Source organism: Melospiza melodia, chromosome 10, assembly GCF_035770615.1.
Source record: "Melospiza melodia melodia isolate bMelMel2 chromosome 10, bMelMel2.pri, whole genome shotgun sequence".
Taxonomy (NCBI): Eukaryota; Metazoa; Chordata; class Aves; order Passeriformes; family Passerellidae; genus Melospiza; species Melospiza melodia.
In genome coordinates, this window is record NC_086203.1 from 13,194,032 (window position 1) to 13,213,482 (window position 19,451).

A 19,451-nucleotide genomic window follows, 5' to 3' on the forward strand; every position below is an offset into this window, starting at 1 on the left:
CCTTCAGCAAGTAATTTAAGAAAAATGCATTGGCAGCTACTGGGGTTGCTCTCTCAAAGTTTAAATTTAGTCAAATTAATAAATGAATAATCAAGATCCATAAAAGAACAGGTTCCCTTCTACCTGAAGATTGCATTCATGAAATGGGAAGATAAAAAAAATTAGGGAGACTGAGCAGCTCTGTGTACAATATAGAAAAACTGAGAATTTTCATAACCACAAATCAAAAGAAATCAAAAAGTATTTTGGAAATCAAAAGAAACCGGAAATCAAAAGTATTTTGGAAAAATCAGATACTGAACCAAACCTAATGATCAGAGACTGGAATGATAATTTAAATGTCAAAAAAGTTAACTTTCTTCAGTCTTCTAGATAGTTCTTACCTTATCTTTGGAAACATTTGATCTCAGCTACTGACAGGTCTTCTCCATGAGGTGGAGATCAGATATTAACAAGAAATTTTCAAAATACAAAATTATGGTAACTGCACTGGCATATATTTCTCCTTCTGATTTTGAGTTTCTCACTGAAGGATCCTGCATTTTTGCCTATTTGCAACATTTAAAATCTAAAGGCTTGCACACAAATACCTTCAGATTTAAGATTGGAAGTTCAGGGCAAGAAAAGTTTGAATAATTAAGGGCACAAATCCATTTCACCTGAAAGCTGCCAGAATCACCTGGATTTATTTTGCCGTTTCACAGCTGTTGGAAGGGAAAATGGAAATGCTTTGTGAGAAAGTGATGGATTTCAAGAACAGTAATGGAAAAGTTTGGAACATCCTGTTAACAGTGTAATAGGCACTTCCTCTGGAGTTAAACTTGATGTTAGTCTTAACATATTTAATATCCTGAAATATTAAATATTCATGATCTGTGGTAGTGCTGGTTGGAGAATGATGGAGTTATTTTATAACAGCTTTTAAGGCTTGGACTCTTTTTCCATCATGCATTAGAATGCAGAGTAAAAAAGAGGAAAAGGATGAAGAAACCTCCTGAATATTTCAGAAAGCACAAGTGTGTGGAGAGGACACACCTTCTCCATCTCACCTCTGGTTCCCCTGTCCTCTTTCTCTCCCCTCTCCTGTCCCACATACACCTCCCTTTGAAAATGTTTCCAAGGTGATAAAACTTTAAGAAGTTTTTTTGCTTTAAATAAATGTATTTTTTCATTGAAATTATCCAATCCAATTAAAGTATGTCATAAATTTAACAGACTGTTACATTATTATCATAAAAAACCTCAGAAGTCAATTTTAAATGTTTCCTGGAAATGAGCATATAATAAATTCAATTTAGTGGGAAGGATTATGGATGAGCTTAAATATGAATTTTAGAAATGGCATTAGATTTGAAATGGAAACTTCAGCTGAGAAATCTGCTAAACCATTTATATTTCAGAACATTTAATCCATTTATAGCATCCCCAACACCTGAGTGCTGCCTTTGTTTTTAAGCTGGGAATTTTGCTGTTCTGGGAAGGCAATGCTATGGTCCAGATTCCCAGAGATTAGGCTGCAAAAAGTAACAAGTGGAAGAATATTGAATAAACACTGCATTAAAAAATTTAAATAAGGTAAGTGTGTGCCAGGGGAAAAACCTGCACTGCAGAAACAGAGCTGGAAAAAGGAATTATCAATATTATATCATATCAATTATCAATGTGATATTGAATTATCAATATAGGACACATCCTTCCTGAGAGCCAGGGACCCTGTGGAAAGGCAGGTTCATGGGTACCACAGGCTCTCCTCAGAAATGTGGGATTTACCAGTGTTGAGGAATTCCTCAGGATTCTGGAAACAGATCAGCTGCTCATGGCAAACTGATTTAAATGGTGCAATTATATCATGATTCTGCCTCTTACAGAACCCTGGTCTAAATGTTTTAAGCTTGAGATCTATAAAGCTGAATATTGAGCATGAATTCCCTTCTCTTTGCACTTCTGTTGCAAGACTAGAAGTTATTTCTGCTTGTTGAAAACTTTATTATCCCATTTCTCGTGCCCAAGACAAGCTGTTCTCTCCCAGGCTGACCTCTTCAGAGAGGTGGTTATCAAAATCACACTGAAATAAAATCAATTCATTCCACCTAGCTAAAGCTGAGGGTTTAGCCATCAGAAAAAGAAAGACGCCATCAGAAGCCATCAGAAAAAGGAAAAAGAAAAGGTCAGACAGGTTATCCACCTTCAAAGCGCAAGATCTGATTCTGGGGAAACATATAAACTGAAAGAATGGAAGAGCAATAAAATCCTGGATGTAAACTCCAGAAATGTAAAATAAATCCTTTCTAAAGTCACTTCAGCCCCTTCTGAGCCCAGGCTGCTTGCACTGCTGTGTCTGTGAGTGCCTCTGCCCAGCCTCGCGTGCGTGCACACACCTGCAGCCACAGAGCTTTGCCTGCACCCCTGGGGCACATTAAACCATGCTAGAATACATTTCCATCCTCAGACATTCCTTCTGATGGAGAAAAAAAAATCCAGTTTTGCTCAGTTTCATTTCTTCCCCAGCAGATGCAACCTCTCAGAAAACTCCAAAATGCTCATGCACCTCCCTGAGCCCACGGCAAAGGTGTGAGGACATGGATCTTGTCATTCCCTTGGATCACTTTGGCTTCTCCAGATCCAACTCTTTAGGATTTTCCCCTGCCTCTAAACTATTCATTCTCATCCTGATGCTTCAGGTTTGAGCTTTTATATTTTTCAGGTTCTGTGCTGCTTTAGTGTGTGGGTCTGGGTTCACATGAGGGGATGGTGAGCTCTGTGCACAGAGCAGGGAGACAAAACAATTCCTGCTCCAGCTGGGCACCAAGGACAAATGATCCCAATCTCAGCCCCAGAGCACAAACACTGTGGGCTGGAGAGAGAAAAACAAGCAGGGTGGGACTGCCTGGGCTAAGGCTGGAATGGGACAATGAACTGCAAGGTGCAAATGGAGCAGAACTGATCACAGTGACAGAGCCCGTGCCCAGTCGTGCATTTTGGGGCCATTTTGTTCCACCTTGGGTTCATCTTGTGAACATTTTGCTCCACCTTGGCTTCATTTTATGACCATTTTGGTCCAACTTGGGTTCATTTTGTGACCATTTTGGTCCAACTTGGGTTCATTCTATGACCATTTTAGTTCATCTTGGATTCATTTTATGACCATTTTGGTCCAACTTGGGTTCATTCTATGACCATTTTGGTTCATCTTGGGTTCATTCTGTGACCATTTTGGTTCGTCTTGGGTTCATTCTGTGACCATTTTGGTTCATCTTGGGTTCATTTTGTGACCATTTCGGTCCAGCTTGGGTTCATTCTATGACCATTTTGGTTCATCTTGGGTTCATTTTGTGACCATTTTGGTTCATCTTGGGTGCAGCCCTGGCTGGGCTCTTGTGTTGCCCAAGGTGCATCCATGGAGGAGATCCTTTGAATAAATCCCTACTTTATCTCCATCCAGCCCCTGTTTTATGTCAGCCTTCCCAAGGCATCACCCCCTGTCCCTGGCAGCATTCTCAGCAGTGATTTTGTGATTTTCCCTGCACTGGTGAAGGTGGGGCTGCAGGAATCTCTGTGTGTGTGTGTGTGTGTCTGTAAATTCTTCTTATGTGTGTGGAAATTTCTTGGGAAATGCAGCAGCAGCTTGAGTGGCACAGTTGGCAAACACACCCAGAATCAGCAACTGGGAACAGCCAAAATGTTGGTAGTATCAAGGATGTGTGCAGTTGACGCAGCTGAAAAATTTCACTCCGGTGTTTTCTAAATTTCAAAAATCCATTACTTGTCAAATATTTCATTTATAAACAAGATCACTAAACCAGAAATAAAAATATCCTCAACCACAACCCAAACTACATAAGAAACAATTGAAAATTAGGCATTTCAATGCAGCAATTTTGTTCCTGGTTTCCTTTATTTCCAGCATGAGAAACCAGTGATCATTTTTTAGATCCTCCCTCCAGATCTGTGGCTCTTTTCCTCTCTCAGTGTTGTTGATTATTCACAGATTCTACTCAGAGCTGTGGCTGACACCATTCCAGGGGCAGCTTCCCCCTCACCCCATGGCTCCCTGCTCCCAGGATTGAGTGGAATTCACTCAAAAAGTCCTAAATATGTTTATTTTCCCCCGTAGCATTCCTGTCTTGGTCCCTCTCTGAGTGCTTTCATTATTTCTGCTCTTGGTTTTCAATCTGTATTTTAAAATTCTCTTTTTATGTGCATCAAATCTCTCAGTGACTCTCTTCAGGGACTGAGAGTTTTGAATCCTGGCAGTTTGGGGCAAAATCCAAATTTTGCAGAATTTACACACAGAAATCAACACAACCTGGTTTCTTTCCAGTAAAGATCATTGCTAGATTAACAAAAATAAAATGTATTTAAAAATTCTCTTTTTATGTGCATCAAATCTCTCAGTGACTCTCTTGTGGGGCTGAGAGTTTTGACTCCCGACCGTTTGGGGCAAAATCCAAATTTTGCAGAATATTTACACAGAAATCAACACAACACTTTTTTTTTTTTTTTTTTCCCAATAAATCTCATTGCTAAATTAACAAAAATAAAACAAAACCACCCAGCCTCACCTAAGAGAATTAGAGAAAAAGCAAATCACGGAACCAAAAGGACCGAAAAACACGAAGAACTCCTAATTACAATTAATTACAGTTCCTCACACATGTGAAATTCCCCCGTTCTGGTGGAAATAAATATTTCAGGCTCACCTTTCCAGTGGATTTGGTGCCTTTCCAGATGCAGAAGTAGCAAATAGTCCAAGCAGCCAGGAGGCACAGGGCGAGCTCCCAGCGCAGATTCCCAATGTGCTCAATCCCATCGGAAATCGCCAGCACCCTCCGTCTTCCATGGGGGAAAAAAAGGGGGAAAAAATCAGAATATTGAGCTAAAACGGCACTACGTGGGAAATACTGGGATAAAAGTAAATTAATTACAAAAAAAAATTGAATATTGAGCTAAAACGATGCTACATATGAAATGCTAGGATAAAAGTAAATTCATTACAAAAAAAAATTAGAATATTGAGCTGAAAGAGCACTGCATGGGAAATACTGGGATAAAAATGAATTAATTACAAAATAAAAATGAGAATATTGAGTTGAAACAGCGCTACATAGGAAATAGTGGGATAAAAGTGAATTCATTACAAAAAAAAGATGATAATAGCAAAGAAAGCAACATTGCATATGGAATAATGGGATAAAAGTGAATTCATTACAAAAAAACCCCCAGATTTTTGATCTAAAACAGCCCTACGTGGGAAATACTGGGATAAAACTGATTTAATTACAAAAAAAAATAAGATTATGATATTGAAGAAAATGGCATTACATACGAAAAAGTAAGATAAAACTGAAATAATTACAAAAAATTCTTAAATGGAGCTTAAATGGCACTACATGCGAAATGTTGGGATAAAACTAAATTAATTACAAAAAAATATTATAATACTGAAGAAAACAACATTACATATGAAAAAACAGGATAAAACTGAAATAATTATGAAAGAAAATTATAACATTGAAGAAAGCCATCGCTACATATGAAATACTGGGATAAAAGTGAATTAATTAAAAGAAAAGATGATAAAGATGGTCATATTTGAAGAAAACCAGCATTACTTGGGAAACAATGGGTTAAAACTGAATTAATTTAATTCAATGACTGCTCTTTTCTCACTACTGAAAATACCTCGTACTGCAATAGAGAGAGAGAGAAAAGCAGAATATTCCAGGTATTTTGTATCCGGTTATAAATGAACAAATGTTTCACTTTTTCAAGTCAGTGACAAAATTTTTATTTTAGAACAACTTTTCTTTAAAGTCAAACAAAAATAATTTATTTGAATTATTTACCAATTTATATGAGCTAAAATAAAAACACTTCCTAAATAAATGGTTTTTCAATTTGATTTGTTTTCCCAAAAAAAATTTCTAACCTTTATTTTTACCTGTTAACCTTAAATTTCATTAATTTCCTTTTGTAATTAGAGCTATAATATTAAAATATTTCTTTTCAAAACATTTTGAAGCAACTTAAAACAACAAATGCACACATAAAGATGTTCACATAAAAAGTTTTTTAACACTATCCTGAAATAAATCATCATAGGAAGAGATTTATTTAAAATCTTTATTTAAAGTAATAAAGAAATAAATAAAAAGATAAATTATAAATTAAAGTTGTAAGTTAATAAATATAAAAAAATAAACTACAAATTATTACAACCTCAGACTTGTACTCCTCTCCCTCCCCACTGTGACTGAAAACAAATTAATTGATTTTCACAGGTTTCAATTGATTATATAATTAATATCTACATAAATATACACATAATTTAATTACAATTTAGTAGAAAGGTTAAGTATTAAATCAAACTAAGCAAACTTCAGTTAAATATATAAAAGAAGTCTTCCTTTTGTATTTGGTTCAGTTATTGTCTGAGTCAATAAATTTAGGGATATAAAGTCTGATCTTGTAATTCCAGCTAATAAAAAATGACAGTTAAAGGATATAGAATATTTACATGAAAAATATAATGTTTATAGGAGATAGAAATATTTAAAGGAAATAAAATGAAATTTTAAAAATTAATTAAAGGAGGAATCTGTGAAGGGAAATTCCTGGAGTGATGGAGTGGGAGGCTGGAGATGCCAAGAGGGAAAATGGAAATATTGAAGCAGCACCTGGGCAAGTTCCGCACCTCCAGAGCTGCAGCTGCTGCTCATAAAATATGAGTTTAAAATTCCCTCTTTAGCTGGGGAATGACAGAATTAACAGGGTAAGCAAAAATCACACTTAAAAACCCAAAATCACAGATTTTATCTCCATATTTCCCAATTAATAAAGACAGATCTTCCCACTCAAAAATAAAAGGGGGCAGGAAGGCAACACAAACTTTTTGAGAATTATCTTCTTAAATTAAAATTGCTGCCACCTCATCCACATCTCCTCCCCATCCAGGAATTTGTTTTATTCTTCAAATGTTTATTCTTTAAACCTTTATTATTCAAATCTCCACCAGCTTTTCTGGGGGAGATGTGATCCAGCACGGAGCACCCTCAGTTAGCCAAGACCTGCAAAGTGCCTGAAGTTCTCTCATCAAAATGCACCCAAATGAGGAGAGGTGGCTTTTAATGAAGGGTTATTTTAATCAAGAAGAGGAAGGACATAATTGATACCTGCACACAACACCACTGAGACATAATCACACATGAAATGCATCGTTAAAATTCAAATTCTTCTAAGCTGTTTGACTGATGAAGGTGGAATTTTACCTAGGATGGAGTCCACCCTCCTCACAAATCCTTATCAAATCCCAAATGAAGTCCTTGAATTCTTAGATCACCCAGAAGAGGAATTAATTGCAAGAGAACCAGGACAAAATTTGGCATGATACGATAAGAAAATGAATAAATAATACAGGGCAACAAATACTAAAAGGCCTTTTAAAGCAGTACATTTTTAAGATGAAATCTGAGACAAAATATTTATGGTTGGGCCACAATAATAGTGAAATTTCATTTAGCTGTAATTTCACTGTGAACTAATAATGAAAAATTTCCTTATGTTTTCATCAAACCAGCTTTTTTATAGCTGTTTGGATTTATTTATGTACACGTGAACCCAAACATGAGTGAGGTTCCTTTTCCACAATGGGTGTGCAAGTCACTTTAATTCCTACACTGTTCTTCCCTATCTGCAAAACTTCATAAATAAATGTTCTCTCTTTCTCATGATTGAAATATTTCACCCACCAGAAGATGCCTTTGCCTTAAGAACATAATTTTTTTCTTTTTTTCATACTTCTTCTTAAGAACATAATTTTTAATGAAGGCTTGGGGTGAAGATTTTGAAAAGCAACCGATTCCTGGGAGCAGGAAGAGCTCAGAGTTTTCTGGATGCTTTGAGATCCCAAAGAGCAGAGACACCTCCTTCACCCACGCAGGACTCTTGGCCAGATATTTTTGTAAAGCGTCACAATGGCAAATTAATGGGATAACCATAATTAATTATCCCCGCGGGTCCTATTGAGAACAGACGCGTGGTGCCAATCAAGGGCAGCTGTCAGCACCATAATGAGGAGTTAATTACCCCAAAGTGCTGTCAAGGCTTTGGATTCCCTTTGTTCCAGCAGAACAAAGGGTTGGTGTTTCCCTCAGAAAGGGAGCAGCAGCAAGTCCAGAAGTGATAATTAATCTGTAACATGAAATGTATGGAAAGAATGGAGCCAAGGAGGGGAAATCCCTCACAGCTCTCCCTAAATTCTGCTGCTGGAACCATCTCAACAGCAGCAGGGAATGAAGTTTTGATAGGAGGGAGAAATCAGAATATGAAATTCTTCTCACAAAGCCTCAATTCAGTCAAATCTGCCCCCATTCTTTTAGTATTCAACTGAAATAACAGGAAAAAGGGAAGCATTTTGAAAATAAATGGTTGCCCCTGTGTCTGAGATGTGAGGTTGATATTCAGGGCTCAGTAGTGCAGCTTCTACCTAAAACCTGCCATAAATCACTGAAAACAACAACAAAACAAGGTTCTGTAGCTTCTTCCAGTCCTTCCTCCTCTCCCCTTACCCGCAAGAGCCCTGCACTGCCTTGTTCTCCTCAGTTCTTCATGCACAGAGCACAGAAACAAGCAGTAAAATCAGCACTCCATGTGCTCCCTTCTGGTTTGAAGGAGCAAACATTTGAAAAGTTCTGCAGTGAATCTATAGCTCAGCTGCTTTGCATCCCATTTGGGTGAAAAGAAAGAAATAATTTTATCCTGTGTATCAAGACTTGTTAAAGCTGAGCATCTTTAAACCCTCTTAAATCAAATGAGAAATAACAGATGTTTCATTGCAATGCCTTGACTCTTTCTCACTAGAATTCACTGCTGCCACTTCTTTATTTGAAGAAATTATTATCAACAATGTTCATTGACAGATAAAAGCCCAAGAACCTGGGAGATCACATAGCTGGCAGTACAACTGTAGATAACCATTTGAATTACCCCAGAACATCAAATCCCTGCTTGGTTGAACCAAAATTTGCTGGCAACAACTTCAGGCTGTGAGAAACTTCACTGTGAGAAAGATTTCTCCTGCACTGAAGACACAAATCATTAATTACTGTTGGATCTCATTGAAAACAGCAAGTGATGAGAGTTTGAAAGTTTTTATTGTAGGTTTTGAGCTGTTTGAGGGGAGCGTTGTTTTGTTGTGTAAAAATATTCAGCACTTCAGCCCCTTCAACCCACCCAGAGCCTGGGAGAGAGGCCAAGGGATTGATGGCACTTGAGGTTTTTGGGCAGAATATTGAGGGAAACACATTCCACTGCCTTGGGGGGAGTCTGGGATCAAAGGTTAATGCAAACCAAAGCAAGGTTTTAATTCAGCAGTAGCAAATATTAATTCTCCACAGCATATCTTGCTTGTAAGTAGAACCCAGCCAGAGTGGGTTTTGGGGTGCCTCAAACTGTGCTTGAAAGGTTCATTGCCTCTGATCACACACATTTAAATTGGCTAAATGTTAGTGAAGGTTCTTACATTTCATCCTGTAAATAACACAGAATAAAAGTGGCAAAAGTTCCAGGAATCTAATGAATAAAAGAAAAATTTGGGGGCAGTAATAGGGCACATCTCCAAAGGGGGGCTGTCAGAAATGCAGAGGTCTGGTCACAAGGGTCTGTGCAGTTGGGCTGAACAAAATCATTATCAGACAAAATAACTACAGTGTAGATTAATTCTACTAGAGTAAAAATTATTGTAAGCCTGGCTTCAAACTCACTTGAATCTAAATATAAATGTGGATTGAAAAGGAAATAAAAATGGATAGTCAGGAACTATCTGAATAGTTAGAACTACAGAACTATAGAAAGAAAAATTTCAACATATTTTCAGTACGCATAAAAAACCAATAAAACAATAAAAAAATAAAACAATAAAATAATAAAATAATAAAAGAATGAACCCAGGAAGAAATTATGCCTTGTACAAGGATCTGGTGCTCCCCACATGCCCGGGACACCCCATTGCCAAGGATTACCTCTCTTCCCTCACTTCACATCACTGCACAGGCAAAATTTACACAAAATTTACCCAATAAAATCCCACTGGGAGATGATTTCAACAAGTACCTACTGAAAATGGGACTGATTTGTTTGAGAAAGTAGAAAAACACATTTCCATTTGGTGCCTCAGTTCATGGGAGAGGAAGAAGGGCCCCTCTGTTGTTGGAATTGCTGGAGAGGGGAAGGTTATGAGATAACTGAAAAGCAGCCTTTCCACCCAAATTTGAAAACAAACCTTCTGAAAGCTTACACACTATTTACTGGCTATGGGAACACTGGATTTTCCTGGGAAAGAGTGTCTTTAATAAAGTTGGAGAAGCTGGAACAGCCTCTTGAACAGAAAGAGGATTAACAGCTGCCAACGCAGCGTTGAAAGGAATGTCCTGAGGTACTTCTTGAATTATTTCATGATTTTGGAAGCTCAAGAACAGCTCCAATCTATTTGAGGAAGGTCCCTTCATGTTCCCACTTGCATTTGGAGCAGTTTCCAAGGCTTTAAAAAACCCAACAGCAAACAGCACCCCAAGAGAGGAGCCCCTTGAGGCGCCCTGTCCATGGAGGTGCGCCCAACCAGAGCATCCTGAGGGCATAAAAGCAACAAAATCATGCAGTGCCCCTGTACAGAATCCTTTTTATTTTATATTTATTTTATATTTTATATATTTTATATATAAAATATATTTTATATTTTATATTTTGGTCCACTTTTATCCCTGCAGTTGTCAAACCCATCCCATATTTACTTTGTGAACCTCATCACTAAGCTCCTTCTTCAAAAATCAGAACACACCTGAGGGTGTGCAGATTTCTCACCAGTTTAGGGGAAAAGGATTGGGATCTTTTAGACACTCTTTATTCCTGTGTGAAAGCAAATTTAAGTTTCTATCTAAAGATATTTCCTTAACTCACATCTTTCTTTCTCTCCTTGCACTTTATGCAATTAATATTCATTTATTTCTGTGAAAATTACTTTGAATAATTCACACCTAAATGCACTCAGGTATCCTGTGCAAATACAGAGTTTCTGACTGAAAAACTTGAGCAGATATAACTGAACTCTAAAAATTCAATATTCCAATTCCAGGCACCAGAATCCTCTGTGGATCTTGAAGTGCCAGGAGCTTTCCCTGCCAAAATACCTGTCAGGAAGGTGGAACATTTCCCTGTGCCTGTCTAATCTGAGCTAATTGCTGTCTAATTTAGAGAGGCAGATCCATGCATCCAGACTTCAGATGGAAAAGAAATAGCTGAGAAGGAACAAGTTGTTTTGCAAGAACCAGAGAACACAAGATATTAAAGATTTGATATTCTCCACTGCTTTATCTGCTTAGATGACAACTTTGGAAAATGATACTGATAAACTTTAAAAAAATCTATGCTGAATGCTAAATATAAAACTGTGAAACCAAAAGGCTGGCAGCTTACTTTGTGAAATTCTTGGATTTTTTTACTTAAGATAAACATGTTTTATATAGATCAAGGTAAAAAAAATCTTTCAATAATGGGAATCTAAAAAGAGTGGTTTTAATTCTTCAGTCAATTCATTACTGGATTTCATGTACTGGTTTGCAAGGTTTCTCTTTTCTGATGTGGTTTGTTATCTTTTGACACTGAAAATGTAAAGAATGGGGCAATCTCGTCCTAGAGAACGGGTGTAGAACATTCTATGTCCTGGAAGCGTCAAAGCTGGGAAACATTTTTCAGCTTTAACACCTAAATCCTCTTCTGTACATTACAGGACTGTAAAAGATAACTGTCAGATTAGAGACTTTTTGAGTTTCATTGCATAAACAAAAAGTAATAGAAGATCACATACCTCTGATGAGGGACTTGGGCAAAAATGTGTGGGAGAGCTCTCCCTTTTCCAGGATAACACATATTTGAGCAGTGATAGCCTTCATGAGCTTTAACCCCAGAGTAGCACAGACTCATAGAATGGTTTGGGTTGGAAGGGACCTCAAAAATCACCAAGTTTCACCCCCTGGCATGACAGAGACATTTTCCACCATCCCAGGTGCTCCCAGCCCTGTCCAGCCTGGCCTTGGGCACTGCCAGGGATGCAGGGGCAGCCACAGCTGCTCTGGGCACCCTGTGCCAGGGCCTGTCCACCCTCACAGGGAACAATTCCTGCCCCATATCCCATCTAACCCTGATCTCTGTCAGCCTGAGGCTATTCCCAATTTCCTGGCACTCCATGCCCTTGTCCAAAGTCTCTCTGTTGGATGTCTTGTTTGTAGTTCCATTTCTCTCCCAACAATATCTCTCCTATTCTAGAACATTTCTAAATCAACATTTCTCAAAGTTTGCATACAAACGCACACTATATAAACCTTCCATAAAATTTTAAAATTTTTCTACAAATCCATTTCTCACATCTCTCCATCTTCCCTGCAGCCCTTTCAGGTGATGGAAAGCCACAGTTCAGTGACCTCAAAGCTTCTCCTATGCAGGTGAACAATGCCAGCTGTGCCAGCCTTTGCTCCCAGCAGAGCTGCTCCATCCTCTGCCCATCCTGGAGCCTCCTGTGCTGGCCCAGGGTTGGGCACAGCTCCTGCACTACACAGAGCACACCCTGAATCACTGTCTGAATCCAGAATTCAGCAGGACACCCCTCAGGCTGCACTAAATTGGTTCTGACCTTCCTTCCACCCAAATCCTCCAATGTGGATGAGCAGGAGAGGAGGAGGAGCAGAGACACACTGGGCACTGCCTGACCCTGCTCTGTCTTGTGCTCTGTCTGATGTGATGGTGGCACGGGCAGGAGTGGCACAGTGACAGCATTAACACCCTACAGATGGCAAATATCTGACAGAGATAATGCCTTAAAATGAAATTATTCCTTTCAGACTTTCTTTCCCCTCCTTTAGAGTCTGATATTTGGGAAGAATAACTAAACATGGGCTGGTTGTGCCAGGTGTTTTCCCAGGGCAGTGGTGCGGTAATCACTGAAACACCTCCAGAACAAGCACAGATACAACTGCAAAGTTAAATAAATCTCAGTGGATTTTTTTTTTTTTTTTTTTGCACATTTAGTCACTAACTGTGTTTGAAATCAAGGATGCCAAAGTCTCCCTGCAAGTAAACATGAGCTGACGCTTTGGCTTTTCTGGAATATCCAGAATAAGAGCTCCAGGCTCTGTGCAGTGTCCAAACCTCTCTTTTCAGGATTTACTGGAAAATCTAAAATAGGAAAAATACCCATAGGTTTCTAAAAGAGCTAAAAAGGTTCTTGACAGATACTGCTGGATACCCACATGTACTCCCCAGCCATCAGTGCTCAAGTATTGGAAAGAAGGAATTCAGCTTTTAGAAGATAATCCACGGGTTACAGATCGAGAGAAATTTATTGGAAATTCTTAAAAGTGTAAGACTTCATTTCTGGAAATCCACTGAATTCCATACTTGGCTGGTTTTTCAAAGCAGCAGACAGACAACTCCCTGTGGTCACATTAGCAAGAATCCCTCAGCTACAGCATCATTCTGAAATATTTACCTCTTCGAGCAGATCTAGTGTGAATTACACATAACAGAATTAATCCTTCCTGTCTGAGTCACATTTGCTCTATCCAGCTCCTTCTCCCTAAATTCCTGCCAGGGTTTAACATTGTTCCATTCATTACCCATTTCTACACACCTCCAATTTAAGAGTGAAATTTCCTCTGCAGAATCTTTGTAGCATTCACATTCTCTAGAAAACCCCTTTGCCCAGGATTTTTCTCCTGGGAAGCTGAGAAGCATCAGAGAAAAGGGAAACAATTCTTATCTCATTTGCTTCTCCTGTGTTGTGCTCTGTGGAATGTGTTTGGAGATTGTTTACCCACAGGTGATTGTTCCATTGCATTCTGCTGTGAGTTGTTTTCACTCTTTGGCCAATCAGGGCCAAGCTGTGTCAGGACTCGGGATAGAGTCATGAGTTTTCATTATTACCTTTTAGAATTCTGTAAATATCCTTTCTGTACTTTTAGTATAATTTAGTATTCTTTACTATATTAAAGTATCATAAAATAATAAATTAGCCTTCTGAGAACATGGAGTCAGATTCCCCCCTTCATCAGGACATTTCCCACCAAATACAATAAATTTTCTCTGAAATTTCTACTACAGGTTGCAAAATATGAAAAGAATGGCACATTTCTTGTGTCAACCCCTCTCTCATTAAGGTCAGTATAGGTTGACTATATAAATAACAATATAATGTATAATAGTGTATATGTGTAGTATAATAATGTATAAATATATGATTTTTTCATTTTTACATGTGTGAGTCTCTCATTTTCATTTTTACATGTGTGTGAGATAGTGAGGGATAAACTCAGAACATCTCATTCCTGACCTATTTTCCTTACTCCTCTTTCACTGAAGTCATGGCAACTTAACCAGCCCCAAGGGTTTAATCCTGTTAAATCACTTTTTGTGCTGCTCCACTCACCTCTGCTCTACAGTCTCTTTTCTCAATGTATCCAATGACTCCTCCAGGCTTTTTTTTTTTTGTAATTTTCCCTCTTCTCCTCTCTGAAGAAGTCATCCAGCAACAAAAATCTCTCTTTTTATTCACCTTGAGTGGTGTAAATTAGCTCAGCACACAGCGCCAGCTGTGAACTGAAAGCACCCAGAAGAAATCAAGTCAAGCTGATGCCTCTCAGAATTTGTGTGGAGCCTTTTAGAAAACCTGTACAGTTGTACTCATCTTTTCACTATTAATTAAATGTTCATCAAATGAGAACTACTGAGCACAAAATATTAAGAGCTATTGCATGATTTTGTAAAACAGACCTTCACTGTGAGTTTTTGGCTACAAATTCACATAACAAATGAATGGTGATAAGCTCTTATCTCTTCCTCACAGAACAGGCCAAAAGAAAACCATTGACTGACTGGCAAAAAAATTTTAAAAATTGAAAAAATTCCTCTGTCAACATATTTCTTATCTCACTGGCCTTAAACTCTAGTTACAAAAAAACCCCTAAGATGTAAAAAAAGAGCAGGGGCACAAGGAATAAAAAACCACTTACCGCTCAAAAGGGAAAAAAGAAAGCTGTAAATGGACAGGAATTATTTTGGGAGCTCTCAATGCTTTGTCCACATTTGCAGCTCCTGGGTCTTCATAAAATATCACTGCTGTAGCACTCACAAATTACAGATTATTAATTAAATCCAGATTCATTCTACTGGATCAATTTTTCCTGTATGAACTGAAACCTGCGGACACCATCTATGGAGTAAATAAAGAGGAGCTGTGGAAGGGATTTGGGGGGATTTCAGTGATTTCCTTGGTGCCCAGAGGACAGCAGTGCCCATAGTGATGCTTCAAGGCCTGCACTGATTGGTGTCCTGGAGCCTTTCCAGGAATTCCAGGGCAATATTTAATAAGTTCCTCAGGAAGTCCTCCTGACACAGCAAAGCAATTCTGCTGCCTTATGAGAATATAGTGCAAAGCAGTGAAATAAATAAATAAAATAATAATAATAATAATAATAATAATAATAATAATAATAATAATAATAATAATAATAATAATAATAATAATAATAATAATAATAATAATTTGTTTTGTTTTTTCCAGCCTGTGCTCATTATAATTTTTGCACATTAAAACCAGTTCCTTTAATTTGATTTAAAATCCCAAGCAACCACCCTTTCTGTTAACATCCTGAACCCACAAAGCCATATTTGGGAAATACTCTTAAAAAGTGTCTAAACATTTGATTTTTCTCATTATGATATTTTTCAAGAGCCAAAAGCAGACAGAGGCTTGATGAATTGCATGGAAATCTGTCCTTTACACAGTATCCATGCTGAGATAGCCAAAAACCAGAGGAATGTGATTCCTGTTAAATGATGTTTTCAGCTACTTGTATATCTCTAAAATCTCTCTCAGCAAAGCCTTCCCATTCCCAATTCCAAGACAGGGAGTAAACATACTGGACACATTTCTTAACAGCTGGAAATAAAAGTCTCTTCTTTACTTGGATATTTAAGGGATTACAGAGGTATGAAAAATATGCCTTGGAAGAGCTCCATGGGATTTGTTGCCACTTCCAGTCTTGAACATCTCTTTCCTGTGGCCAACCGGTAAAGAAAATAATTCCTGGAGTGGGCAACTTTGTCAAACATGGATGGCACTTTCCAGCTTGTCCTGTGGGGAGCTACTGGAGGGGACAAATTGGTTGCAGCCAGAAAATGGCACCAGAAGTATCCTACTGTCAGTTTTCCAAATTTAAAAGTTTAATTAGACAGTTCCTAATTTTGGTTTTCCAGATTTAACTTTGTGTAGACACTTCCTACTTTCACTTTTCTAGAATTAAGTTCGTGCACACTTCCTACTTTCAGTTTTCTAGAAGATTTAAAAGGTTGTGTAGATATTTCTTACTTTCAGTTTTCCAAATTTCAAAGTTTGTGTAGATACTTCTTCCTAATTGCAGTCTTCTAGATTTAGAAGTTTGTGTAGACACTTCCTACTTTCAGTTTTCCAAATTTAAATGCCTGTGTAGATACTTCCTACTTTCAGTTTTCCAAATTTAAATGCTTGTGTAGATACTTCCTACTTTCAGTTTTCCAAATTTTAAGTTTGTGCACTCTTCCTACTTTCAGTTTTCTAGAAGGTTTAAAAGTTTCTGTAGATATCTGTAGGAGGCTGTACATAATTACTCAGGATAAAGGGGATGAGCTGGCTTTATAATTGCATGAAACCAGATATAGCCAAAGGGAGGCCTTTCAATAGAAGAAGTTTTTAATAAAAAACAATTTTAAAATTTTTAAAAATAAAAAAATTAATTTAATTAATTAAAAATTTTAAAATAATTAACAAAAAATAATTTTAAAACTCCACACAAAAAAAAAACCCAGCAAACCAGCATGTTATGAGAAACCAATGAACCCCTGGCAAAGGCAGAAGAAAAATTATTACTTTTCTTGGTTATTTTGGCTCGTGCTGCTCCTGGCTGGTTTGGCCAAGCCCATCATGGCACCACTGAGGTTTTGCTATTTTAAACCTCTCACTTTATATTGATTTCCCCCCTTCAAGCAAAATGCGCTTTTCTCATGTAATTCTTTCCCTACAACAGCAAAATTGCATATATAGATGTACAAGTCTAAACACACATTCCCATCTTTACCCCAGTAATGAAAATGCCCTTGTTGGTTACAAATAAAACAGATTTACCATTTTTCAGCAAAATTGGATATCGAAGCCAGCAGCTTCTAAAGATCATAAATTTCAAGTACCTCACTCAGTTTCTGTGCATGTTTACCCACCATTAGCAGCAATAACAGCGTTTCTAGAACTTTAACAATTGTGCAACTAAGGGATATTTTGAGTAGCTCACATATGACCTTTGCTACACAAATTTAATTTCTGGTTTTGACACTACTGCAAGCCAAAACTCGACTGTGTATTAACACAAGAACCAACCAAATGCTACAAATTCCCAAAGCAATACAAAGTCAGGAGAATTTGCAAACTTGAAGGTTATTTTTTCATCATCCACAGAAAAAGTGTTATGTACAACAAGAAGTGTAGAAATCAAAAGCCATGGAAGTTCACCCACTTGGCTTAGGGTCCAGCCTTCAATACAGAAAAAAACTGTTGGACAGGAAATGTAAAAATTAAAAACAATGGAAGTTCATCGCCCTGGCTTAGGGTTCAGCCCTCAATACAGGAAAAACTTTTGGACAGGAAACGCAAAAATCAAAAATAATGGAAGTTCATCACCCTGGCTTAGGGTTCAGCCCTCAATACAGGAAAAAATTGTCAGCATTTGGACATGAAATGTAAAAGTCAAAAACCATGAAAGGTCATCACCTGACTCAGGGTTCAGCCCTCAATACAGGAAAAACTGTTGGACAGGAAATGTAAAAATCAAAACCATGGAAGTTCATCACCTGACTCACGGCTCAGCCCTCAATACAGGAAAAACTGGCAGAATTTGGACAGGAAATATAAAAATCAAAAACAATGGAAGTTCATCCCCCTGGCTTAGGGTTCAGCCCCCAATACAGGAAAAACTGTTGGACAGGAAATGTAAAAATCAAAAATATAGAACTTCATCTACCAGGCTTAGTGTTCAGCCCTCAATACAAGAAAAACTGGCAGAATTTGGACAGGAAATATAAAAATCATGAAACGTCATCACCTGACTCGGGGTTCAGCCCCCAGTTAAGAAAAAACTGTTGGACAGGAAATATAAAAATCAAAAACCACGGAAACTTTATCCACCTGGTTTAGGGTCCAGCCCTCAATACAGGAAAAACTGGCAGCATTTTGATACCCATCCCATTTGCTTTTTTCAGCTGAAGTCAGGCAAAGTCAGCGATCTTGAGGCAAACCCAGGTGGAGAGCTCACGGGGCTCCAAAGAAAAAGGGATTTTCACGCAGCCCCTCATGAGCTGGGCAGCAAGGGGAGGGTCTGGCACTGTTTAATGCCCTACCAGACACCCACAGAGGGGCTGGTTGTGTTTAATGCCCTACCAGACATCCACAGAGGGGTTGGTTCTGTTTAATATCCTACAAGACACCCACAAAGGGGCTGGCTCTATTTAATGCCCTACCAGACACCTACAAAGGGGCTGGTTGTATTTAATATCCTACAGACACCCACAGAGGGGCTGGTTGTGTTTAATGCCCTACCAGACACCCACAAAGGGGCTGGTTGTGTTTAATGCCCTACAGACACCCACAGAGGGGCTGGTTGTGTTTAATGCCCTACCAGACACCCACAAAGGGGCTGGTTGTGTTTAATGCCCTACCAGACACCCACAAAGGGGCTGGTTCTGTTTAATGCCCTACCAGACACCCACAGAGGGGCTGGTTGTGTTTAATGCCCTACCAGACACCCACAAAGGGGCTGGTTTGGGGTGCTGCTGGATCCCCCTGGGCACTGAGCAGGCTCAGCTCACCCCTGACTTCTCAGTGTGCTGGGGATTAACCACAATGTGACTCCTGCACTCGTTTGCAGCCTGAATGAAACAGGAAAAAACCTCTTTTTTGACTTTGCAAGGAAAAGGGTTTGTGCCTTTTCCTTTTTTTTTTTTTTTTTTTTTTTTTTTTTTTGCTGAGAACAGCCCCTTTTCTTTTAGGCCGGACAAAACCAATGTTTTTTTTTTTTTTTTTTTTTTTTCTCACTAGGCTTTACTTGGAAAGGCTGGGGATGTGTCACCCCCTCCAGAGAGTGACAGAGCTCCTTGAACAGAGCACCGAGTTGTTGCTACACAGCCAATAAAAACCCATTGAGGTGGAATCAGCCACAAAACCGTGGCTCCTCTGTCTGTCCAGCTCCTTCCCAGGCTCTGGAAAGCTCCAATTCCTGCCCCTGGGGACAGACTGGAGCAGCAGCCAAGAGGGCACAGGGGCAAGGCTGCAGCCCCCACACCTGCCAGGGCGATTTCCTCTCCTAGGAAAGCAGAAAAAG

The 19,451-nt window shown here is 38.5% G+C and overlaps 1 protein-coding gene across 2 annotated transcripts in view; it reads right to left on the reverse strand.

Moving 5' to 3' along the window:
• Positions 1–19,451, reverse strand: part of SLC6A11 (solute carrier family 6 member 11) — a 109,529-nt gene that overhangs the window by 78,267 nt on the left and 11,811 nt on the right. For both annotated transcript variants that reach the window (XM_063164415.1, XM_063164414.1), the window contains exon 6: positions 4,701–4,833. In XM_063164415.1, coding sequence (XP_063020485.1) covers positions 4,701–4,833 — 133 coding nt within the window. The remainder of the gene's footprint in view (positions 1–4,700; positions 4,834–19,451) is intronic.